The sequence below is a fragment of the Drosophila arizonae genome, chromosome 2 (assembly GCF_054131065.1).
Source record: "Drosophila arizonae isolate 15081-1271.41 chromosome 2, UAZ_ARI_1.0, whole genome shotgun sequence".
NCBI classification, from domain to species: Eukaryota; Metazoa; Arthropoda; class Insecta; order Diptera; family Drosophilidae; genus Drosophila; species Drosophila arizonae.
In genome coordinates this window covers 28,102,084-28,113,284 of record NC_142922.1, presented here as the reverse complement: position 1 = coordinate 28,113,284, position 11,201 = coordinate 28,102,084, and the positions used below count along the sequence as shown (strand labels likewise).

General features: G+C 36.9%; 1 protein-coding gene across 1 annotated transcript; it reads right to left on the bottom strand.

The window, feature by feature from the left end:
• Positions 1–329: 329 nt before the first annotated feature.
• alpha-Est8 (alpha-Esterase-8) lies at positions 330–10,972 on the bottom strand. The gene is made up of 4 exons (XM_018019119.2): positions 10,423–10,972; positions 4,025–4,337; positions 3,075–3,959; positions 330–1,298 (listed from the first exon to the last, which is right to left on the bottom strand). The coding sequence occupies exons 1-4, from the start codon at positions 10,467–10,469 to the stop codon at positions 804–806; spliced, it is 1,740 nt and encodes a 579-aa protein (XP_017874608.1). The 5' UTR covers positions 10,470–10,972; the 3' UTR covers positions 330–803.
• Between the last annotated feature and the right edge of the window lie 229 nt (positions 10,973–11,201).

The following is an 11,201-nucleotide window of genomic DNA, read 5'->3' as shown; positions in this document are numbered from 1 at the left end:
GTGCTTTGATAGAGCATAGAAATATCGTTAAAATCAAGCTGCGTTTAAATGTAAGAAGTGAATATATATTAATGTATGTAAGCAAGAGTGTGTGTGTGTGTGAAAAAGGAATATGTAAGCTTTGGCCTGTCGACAGCTAAAGTGTGTATTCAGTAAGTATGTGTGTGTGTGTAGGTGTCTGAAAATGTTAGGAATTTTTAATATAATAATGCGCTGCATACTTTACGCTTGGGTTTTTCCAATTGGTTGGACTGAAGCAACTGAAGAGTATGTATGTATGCATGTATGTACGTTTCGCTGAGCAAATAAAAAATTCAAGATGCAAAACATAATTATATATATATTCGATTTATTCGTATACGACGCATTAATGTGATATTAAAAATATAATATAGTAATAAAGTCTAAACAATCTAGATGCATAAATAATTACTTATATACACAAATTTAAAGCTTAAACATTGATTTTTTTCTATTTGGTTAAATGGGCTTGTGTTTACACTAAAATGCCATTCGATAATAACTCAATCGGAATATAAATAGCCAAAAGGACTTTATAAAAAATATGCTCATATTTACAAACACACACGCATGAATGTATCTCTGAGTGTGTGCGTGTGCTAGTGTGTGAGTGTGTATAAAAATATTTATATATATAAATTTACATTTGCTGCCAAAGCAAACAGTTTTGCTGTGCATTTAGGGCCAAGCCGAGGGCCATGACTTAAAGCTACATACGTAAATATTAGGTTGGCGTGGAGCGGAGAGTGGAGAGCCGGCTGGATGGGGGCGATGCTTGGTCTCTAGTACAATAGTTGCTTGTCGGCGTACATGCTGTCCCAGAGCCAGAGCTTGTCGGCCTCAGGTAAGTCAATCACGTGCACATCTTTTGAAATATTCAGGCACTTGAAGACCGCATCCTGCCGGGATATGGGCAGCCAGACCTCTGGCTGTACGCTAGTCGCCTTGCCGTCCGGCTCCTCCTGCGGATAGAGCGCGATGCTGGGCTTGCCGGTCGCCGCGAAGTGCACCAGCATGGACACCAGACGCTTTATCGTCCTGAACTCGTCCGAGTGCGTCTTCAGCTTTTTGGCGGCCGCATTGTAAAACAAATAGGATAAATCATCGGCATGGCACGTGCCGCGCACCTTGCGGCCGCAGGTAATAATTCGCATTATGTTGAAGTGCTCCGAGTCAAAATCGAATCTATACAGAAATGTGGGCGCTTGCGGCGCGTGCCGCCTGCGCGACAGCAGGGTGCGATGGATGCCGTGCCAGAAATATTTATACGAGCAGAGCTGTAATAAATTCAGTGCATGGATTAAAGCCAGACATCTTAATACTTGAATATGGGTAAATATACATATATATTTATATATATGGAGGGAGAGAGAGAGGGAGATTGGAGGATGATGAGAATTAAGCTGTATATATTCCTACCTGTTCTATGCACAGTATCTATCAAAGAGCAGTAAAATGAATTTATAAATTCAGGTATATGTATATACATATGTTGTTTATACGTATGTATGCTTTAATGTTGTGATTTATTGTATTTATTATTTATATTTATATCTTTTTACTGCTCTTTGATAGCTACTGCGCATACAACAGGTAGAACAGGTGGAAATATATACAGCTTAATTCTCAGCATTTATTTTGTATGCTGGGCTGCAGCACTCAAATTGATTTATATTTAAATATCATCTCGCAAGCCATTCTTCTAGTTCTATTTCTTTTGAATCAGTTGCAATATACAAATATTGGGCTATGAAACGTGTCCAACATGTTTAAGCATTAACATGAAATTTACGACCAGCCCCAATGTGAAAGCGATTGAGTCTAGGGACATGCGATTAACACTTGTGTCCTTTGCTCCAATCACACGCCGTGGGAGCAATTGGCAATGTAGATTAATTGTTTATAAGAAAATAAATGTTCACCTGTTCCTATAATAGGAAACGGATATTAAAACAAGTCTCTAGCTTTTAAATCTTCAGAGATCGACACGTTCATATATAAGGACGGACGGACAGACAAGCTGACCACCGGACAGATCGCCTTGATCATGAATGTTTATACTGTATGGGGTCTGTCATGCCTCCTCCTGTTATATAGTTTTGTGATATATATTTTAGCATGATTTCTCATTTTCAATGGGTTCTAAAAGACGTCGCCCTTACCAACAGCTCAATTTATGTGGATATAGCTCACTCATCGATATATATATGGAGCATAGATTATGCCTCAAACTGCTGTGAGTATCCCTTATCATTGTGAAGAGACTCAGCGAAAGACAGCAGCTCAGCATAAAGGCTTATATTTCAATTATCAGACTCATCTGCTCATCTGTGTGAGGCATTAATGGTTCTAACTTACTCATCTGAGTTTTGCATAGCTGACACAGCCGCATAGACTTTTATATCTTAATCATCTGCATACAGCATTCAGCTTAATTTTGCGTCAATGGTCGTTAAACCATCTAGTTCTTCTAGCCACTCTGAGTATTCCTCATCGAAGGCAAACATAATCAGAAGAAGAGAGTGAATAAACTATTGTACCTCAATATTATATCTGAATCAGCTGTGTATAGCATTGATCTATGTAGCTCATTCACATCACACACTCTGTATGAACACGACTGTATATCAACATTCGGGTTCATTGAGCTGCTCTGAGTATCCCCAGTAAATGCTCGTTTTATGGGATAACCTCTTCAATAAGAGCTTCAGACTTGAAGTAGTATAGCGGAATTTCGAATATATTTTAAATTAGACTACTCTTATGTGGCCAACTCTATCCTACTATGCCGAAAATTTCATTTATACGGCATCCCAATTTATTTATAACTTGGTAAACAAATCAACGAAAGAGCACAAGCTACTCCATATCAATCAAGCAACTTTTTTTTTCAACTATATCAAATCTACCAATCTATATTTCACCTTCGCCTTTTACATTTCTTCCACCAATTTCCTATTGATCTTTAGCCATTTATGTCTATACTCTCCTACCATATATATTATCTAGATCTAGATCTACTATATATTTATATATTATCTAGATCTACTTACATCACAGTATTGTAGTATTGTCTTTGGGCTGGGCTCGTTGTCTCCAAAGTACGAGGACTTCAGCTTCCTGCCAAAGGCTCGGCGCTGGTCCGCATCGAGGCCGGCATCCTCGGGCGTGAGGAACTCGCAGTCGCCCAGCTCGCAGAGCAGATCGGGCCACTTGCGCACCTCGGGAAAGACGAGCAGCCCCTCGAAGGAGTTGCCGCCCACGACCAGGGGTATGTCGTTGCCCCAGCAGTTGCGCATCATCTCGAGCGGGTGCTTTGGTATCACACAGTGCTTGGACTCGTACGGCTCGACGGTGGGTGCAAAGCAGAACATGACCTTGCGCTGATGCCGCTCCTCCATGGTGACAATGTGCTCGGCCATGCGCAGCATGCTGCTGGCCTTGCACTGTTGCAGATGCTTGAATATCTCCCGGTCGATCGGCTCGCCCGTATAGCCCGTGGCCTTGGCCAGGCGGTACGCCCAGTCGTTCTTGGGCGTGACGGCCCAGGGCGACAGAGCCGAACCGGACATCATCACAGCCTTGTGAAAGAGATTCCGTGTCTGCTCCGTGAGCATCATGTAGTGCGTGGAGGCGCCTCCTGCGCTCTCGCCAAAGACGGTTATGTTATTCGGATCGCCGCCAAAGAATTGACAGTTTCGTTTGACCCAGCGCAGGGCGAGCACCTGATCCTTGAGGCCCGCATTGCCGGGCACATCGAGCTCGGGGTCGTCTAGCGTGAGAAAGCCCAGTACGCCCAGGCGATATGTAACGGTCACCAGCACCACGTGCTCCATCATGATGTAGTCGGGACTGTAGAGATCTCGCGAGGCTTCGCCCATCTGAAAGCCTCCGCCATAGATCCAGACGAGCACGGGCAGCGGCTTTTGCGGCTTCAGCTGTAATAGAATCAACGTCAATGAAATCTAGATTCACCTTGAAGTAAACTATTCATTAGACCCACCTCCCTGGTATACACGTTCAGGTACAGGCAGTCCTCGCTGCCCTGCACCTGCTTCAGCACCAGATTCACCTGGCAGGGCTTTGTGCGTACGCGCGTGCACCGCCTCACCTCCGTCCAGGCATCCGGCTCGACGGGCGCCTTAAAGCGCAAATCCCCCACCGGGGGCTTGGCAAAGGGTATGCCCTCAAAGCTGTAGTAGTGCGGGCCGTACACCGAGCGCCACTTCACGCCCTTCACCCGGCCATAGACCGTGTCCGCTACGACCTTATCGTTGCTGCGCAAATGCTGTTGCTTTGTCTTAAACTTGACATAGCTAGAAGTAAGAGATAAACAGAGGTGAGCATCATTAATGCAATTCCCATCCGACAGGTGAGTGCACTTCCAGCCAATCAAACTGACCAAGTGTTTGAAAAAACATTCGCCTGCTTTGTTTGTAAACATTCAATAGACACTGCGCGGGCCTCCATAGCCAGCACTAGCCAAACCACATGAAGAAATTCAAATGATTTCATCAGCGGGTGGCATACAAACGGGACTTAGAATAACTAACGAATATTATAATAATTTACTTTATATCTTATATATACCATATATCGATGTGAGTTGCTTAATTAATAGCCGTAGGTTAGTTACATACATATGTACTTAATTTAATTCAATATATGTTTAATTCAAAACAGATTGTATGTTATCAAAATTAATTATTTTAAAAAAAAATAATAATAATAATTATAATAATCGTTTAAAGAGATTGTCAAACTACTTGCAATTTAAAAAAAAAATGTTTTTTTTTTTTTTTTTAAATAATTGCGTGCTGCATACTATTTGCCTTGAATTTTAAATAATATTAAGCCTGATTAACTTTATGGAAGACAAAACATGGAAAACACACTAATATTTTTTAATATAAAAATTAATTTTTATATTTTGTATTTTATTTATCTACATTTTCTCTTAAAATACTTTTAAGGAAAATTTAAAAATTTACCTTAATATTTATTCAATTAATTTGTATCTGAAAATACTATTCAGACTTCAACTAATTATTTTTCTTTTAATAATTTTAATTCTTTTAAATTATTTTTTTAAATTAATTTAATTCTTTTAAATTATTTAAATTTGTATTTAACTAGTAACAAATGATTATATTGAAAAATTAATTCATTTATTAATTTTTAAAATTTTTTTAAAGAGAAATTTACTAGAGTTTAATAAAATTATTAATTATCTTTTTATTTTATTTTGTAAATTCAATATATACTTTGAAAAGGAAAAAAAGGGAATTTTCAATAATTTCGTAATAAATTGTTTTTAATTATGAGGTTTCTCTTAATTCCTTTCCCTTTTCGCTCTGTCCCTCTCTGAGTGCAATTTTGTTGATATTTAATGAACAAAGCAAAAATTTAGCGTCTTATCAATGCTATCAAACACTACCTGAAATTCTAATCAAAATAAAACCAATTATCAAATCTACTGAAAATAACAAATTCACTACAAAGCAAGTAACGTCTAACGCTTTACGTGTTGTCGTTGTTGTTGTTTTAGAACAGGGTATTACGCGTACGTAAACGCCAGAGAGCGAGCGCCCCCATTAAGTATTTCAAGTGCGTTTCCATTTAGAAAACGTGCCAGCCAAACGATGCGAGAGTCGATCCACAGCAGGCCGCGGCGCCTCGATAGAGATTTTCAGATATGGAAATATTAAAGAGATTTGCTGCTCACACAAATCACTCGTAGGCAACAAATTAATTAGCAGCCGGCGAAGTTCATCATCTTCTTCTGCTATTTTTACAGAGCAGAGCGCAACCTTGAGGGTATTTTCATGATTCAAGTTAAAAACTCTTCTAAGCACTTTGTGTGAATTGTACAACACTTATACAGTGCGCGCTAATTGCAAGCATTAATTCTAGAATTTCACCAGGCTCAAGGTCAGCGTAGGCTACATAAACGAGCTCACAGCTATAAACTAACCTGCGCTAGACTATAGAACTGGTTATTCCAAGCTGAGCAACATATAGCCCCGATACATGTATGCCTGTTATATATATGTAAATATATATTCATATAACTTTTATTTTTATGACCGTCTGAAATGAAAATAATCATGCGGCAGTCGAGACGCAATATCCCATAGCCGGGCCGCATCTGCTTCTGGGTCTGCTGGCGATTTGCATGCCGATTGAAATTGAAATCACAAAGCACCGACGCTCACAGAAATCTCTGACATTGACTTTGCATACGAAACTAACCACATAAATTATTTACAGTGTGCTAATCAAACGTGCATACAACATATCTAAAATAAATATACCCGAGCACCAGCAGCGGAAGTCTTTTGTCAACAGCATTAGTTGGCTGCTGTCTGAGCGTTTGGCAGGTGCGAAATGTCTGTGATTATTAGCGCAAATTTAGAGTTCCAAATGATGAATACCCTTGTAATAAAGTTAATTTATATATACATATTAACATACGAACAACCTCAACAGCCTCGTCTGCTGCCATCTAAACAAGCTTAACGACAATCGCCGAGAATTTGTAAATTCCTTGTCAATTAGCTGGCAATGCGTTAGCTTTTTAGAAAATGCATGCCTCAATTAAAATAAGTGTGCCATAACTCAAACGAGTGGAAGAGATCCGAAATCAATCAATATTTCAATTCATCATTTCGACTGCAGCGCACTGCAGGTCAATGACATTTTGGCCCAGCACATTTTATTCTGGCTGCCAAAAATGTGGCTGAACAAATTTGTAGCCATTTATCAAATTCGTGCAGCGATGTGTAAAGTAATGCAAATGCAAAGTCTGAAATCGCTTGCAATTTTGGCAACCATTGATGGATTTCATTTCGCCAAAGAACGATTCCAGACACAATACGCTCCACTATAATATTCAATTTATTATTTTTATTTTTATATTTATTAATGGATGTGTGATTCCGTTTTATTGCGATAGAAACAGGTCGACGGCAAGAGAAAATAATTAACAAATAAAATATACAATATAAAGCTATCCAAATTTTGGTTAAGCTGCGAATTTTACTGCTCAAATCGAAAATAAAAATTTAGCTTGAATTTGCCACTGCAGTCACTTAGCTCCCTAGCTGTACAAAGAGACAAAGTTATAATGATTTCAAGTAAAGACGCTGCAGTGGGGCATTACCGACGACAGAATGCTCATTCACTGCCCAAACGGTGCTAGATACATTTTCCGATTTGCCACGCCCCATTTGTATTATTTCAATACCAATAGAGTATGTCAATCGTATTTTAGTTGTTAAATTTTGAGTTCCTAGCTCTAAGACTATAGAAAATAAAGTTTTTCCCGATTTGCCTATAATAGACTGTTTTCAACTTGCATGGCTTTAGAGATACCGGAAAATGCATGTTCGATTTGTCATGCCCATAATGGCTAAAGAAAATCTTGACAATCTTACAAATCTTGAGTATATAATTCAACGGCATAAATTAGTAAATGCTGCAAATCTCCAAGTTCAATTGTGACGAAATGGTTTGCATTCAGACAAAAAGGTGGACAGCCAGAGGGACGGGCAAATGGATGTATAGAAGGACACACAGCAGGATGGACATTACACAACACCAATATGCCCATTTCTCTTTCGTGAATGTGTACAGCTTTTAGTTCTCTTGCATTTAAAGCCAAAATATTGAGCAAACTATATTACGATTCAAATAAAAATTTCTAAGTTTCATGAAAAGCTATTTCCCTACATTAATAATGAATATTAAAAGTGTTTCGTAATGCCTCGACTCGAATTATTTTACTTGCACTTATTATTCAAATTGCTTGGCTAATTAATTATTTATACAATAAACACACGCCTGCACAGAAAATGCTCAGCTTTAAGCAAGCCAATAAAATAAATGTATTACTAAAACGAATACAATTCAATTTAATGGCACTGAGGCTATGTGTAAAAATTAGTTCTGCTGCTCGCAGCTGTTGTTTTGTTACTATACGAATACCTGGAATAATTACCCAAGCGTTAATTCTCAATTATTTCCTAAGTGTCGCTACCATCTGAAATTGTATTCAAGTCTTGCGAAATAAAAAACTTGACTGAACCCCGGCCAAAACTCCGCCAAAGACTCGTTTTTTGTTGTCGTTTTTTTTTTATGCATCTACGCAAACAGTTTGTTGACATTTCGAGCTGCTGACACAGTTTGGCGAGTCGGCAGATTTCTTACAAAAATTACGCTAGGCCAACCCTGACATTTTGAAGAAGTAAGCCAAACGTGTGCATGGCGAATTTTCGCTGTGATCTTGACTTTGGCCAGTTAGTCAGAACGTATTCAACTGCTGTTCGATTTCACATAAATTGGCCTAAGGCAGCGTTGATAATAGAATGGGCTGTGTCATTTGATAAGCTAACTAAACTTTTGATTTATGTAGCGAAGTGTTCAAGCAAAACTTACTCAGCCATAGTGAGTGCGCCTTTATCAACCGATTTCGCATTGCTATACATATTCTATAATAATAGCACATAATTAGACTGACAGCTGATAAAAACTACGTACAAGAAACATTGGTAAACCTTTTCAAATTACGTTTACTCATTCTGACTGGTCACTGGGAACAAAGTTCACTGTAGTACAGTCAGACTAGACATAGTGACGATCTTATCGGTCGCTCGCTCCGGCTCAAAATCAGCCGGATCCTCAAGGTGAAACGTAAGTGCAGACAATGCGGATGCAGATTTATATAGAAAGACCTCCAGCTGTATGTATATGAACCGGATTCACGGTGCTCGATGAGCCCAGCCTCTGTGGCAGCTCCGCGATTGCTACGGCTGCTACGTTAGGCCAACTGATGATAAGCTCAATATTCCAAGCTCTGACGCAGTCATCTCTACAAATTTATATTTATAGTTATTTTTATTTTTATTTTTATTTTTAATTTTTTTTTTTTTTTTTTTTTTTTTTTTTTTTTTTTTGACTGATGGGCGATAAGCCGTACTCATGCGAGTGAGAAAGGTTCAATCCGCACTTGAACTATTCGATAGACTCCTATTAAGTCAATCAGACGGCAATTTTTATTTGCGAATCGATTGCAAATGTCACAGGGCACGAATGTTTCTATTATATAATAAGTGTGCAATAATCAAGTCTAATGTCGTAAAGACTAATGAATGTGACCTAGATTAGTTGTAATGTTTTCTGGGTATGACTAAATTATTATTTTCTATTATATGACTAAATACAGTTGAAATTATTTTATAATTAAACTACGATAAAATTCTTATCAATAAATACACAGAACAAATTGAAGTCACATTTGCAAATCGCCTAAATAATTTATTTATTATACAAAAAAAAAAAAAAAAAGAAACACAGAAACAAAAAATTGAACCAAATTGAATGAAGTCGGAATTTTCTTAATGATCGAATATAAAAAATTATAATTATTTTTAGTAACTAAAATTGTGAATTTAAATATAAATGAAGAAACGTTTTAATATTAAACAACTTTAAATTTATATACTAAATATTTAATTTGAAATATTAGTAGACAACTTTTGTATTATGAAAATTCTAAGTCTAATATAATATTTAAAAAAATTTTTTTATATTATTTTATTACATTAATTAAATGTAATATTTTTCTATTTCAATTTCATTTTTAAAACAAAAATGTAAATATTTTTAAGTCATAACTTGACTGACATTTGATCAAAATATCTGTAGAGAGATATTTTATTTGTATTTAAAATGTGTAATTGAGTCTTGGAAAACCAATTAACTTATAAGAAATAATATATTATCATTTTAAAAAATTAACCAAATTTGTTAATACTTAATAATAATATTTTAATATTAAAATTTTTTTATATTATTTTATTACATTAATTAAATGTAATATTTTTCTATTTCAATTTCATTTTTAAAACAAAAATGTAAATATTTTTAAGTCATAACTTGACTGACATTTGATCAAAATATCTGTAGAGAGATATTTTATTTGTATTTAAAATGTGTAATTGAGTCTTGGAAAACCAATTAACTTATAAGAAATAATATATTATCATTTTAAAAAATTAACCAAATTTGTTAATACTTAATAATAATATTTTAATACATATATATTTTTATTATTGCAATTTAAATATTTATAGATAGATTTTGTAATTTTATGATAAATATGTTTCATCAAAATAAATAAATAAATAAATAAATAAATAAATAAATAAAAATAAAAAAACAATTTATTTATAATATATAAATTAAAGATGTGTTCATTTGAATTGAAATATTTGTAGCTAGCATTGGTAATAGTGTTATGTAAATAATGTATTTCTAAATATAAATTCAATATTGTTTACCGAAGCTTTGCTTGAAAATGTATGCATTTAATGTCATATATAAATATTTGTATTCACTTACTTCAATGCAATGCGCATCTGATCGGCGATGGCTATATCGAATGACATGTTCTCTTGTGGCTTTGCAGCAGCTCGCCAATGCAGCGCAATTTGATTCCTTGCCTCTGGGCAATTAGACACACACACACACGCACACACGCACGCGCGCACACACAAACAGGAAAAACAATTCTAAATCACAATAGATATCAGCGTGACAGGTCAAATTGTTTTAAGTGGCAAATGGCAAATTACGAGCGGCAAGTGGCATATAAAAAATATGAAACGCCTACGCGGCGTATGCGTAACGTGGCCTTTTCGCAGGCTATCGTCTTGGTTTGAAATGCCCGATTGATTTTGTCGTTTCACTTATTTTCTTATTGCAAAGGCTTTCGAATTTGCTACTTGATTGAAATTTGCACTCGTTCGGATTTTGTCGTCTCTCGTTTAATTAGTTGTGCTGCTGCGCCTCATTGATTGAGATTGAATGAACGCCGGCTTTGGGGCCTCGGGCTTGACTTGCGTTATACTCAGGGGCTGCGCGTCTACTGAAGCATTTGAAGTAGGCGCTGTTTAAGTTTAGTGGTCGAGCGCTCGCCGCTCGAATGCTCGAGCGCTCGGACGTATGTACGTATCGCACGCACACACACAGAGAACCGCAATTTTTACACTCATTTAGTCTGGCCGGTCGTACGAGTGATATTCTCAATGTGTGCGAGTGTGACTGGGTGTGAGTGTGAGTGTGCGCTGCCTGGTTTCGCACTCAAATGCCCATGGCATTGTCTGCTCGAGTGAGTTCGC

Excerpts from the sequence above, each read along its gene's own strand:
- alpha-Est8 (XM_018019119.2), bottom strand. The coding sequence starts at position 10,469 with ATGTCATTCGATATAGCCATCGCCGATCAGATGCGCATTGCATTGAA. Across the intron at positions 4,338-10,422 it reads CAGATGCGCATTGCATTGAA|CTATGTCAAGTTTAAGACAA; the intron begins GTAAGTGAATAC and ends TCTTACTTCTAG. Across the intron at positions 1,299-3,074 it reads CAATACTACAATACTGTGAT|CTCTGCTCGTATAAATATTT; the intron begins GTAAGTAGATCT and ends AATTTATTACAG.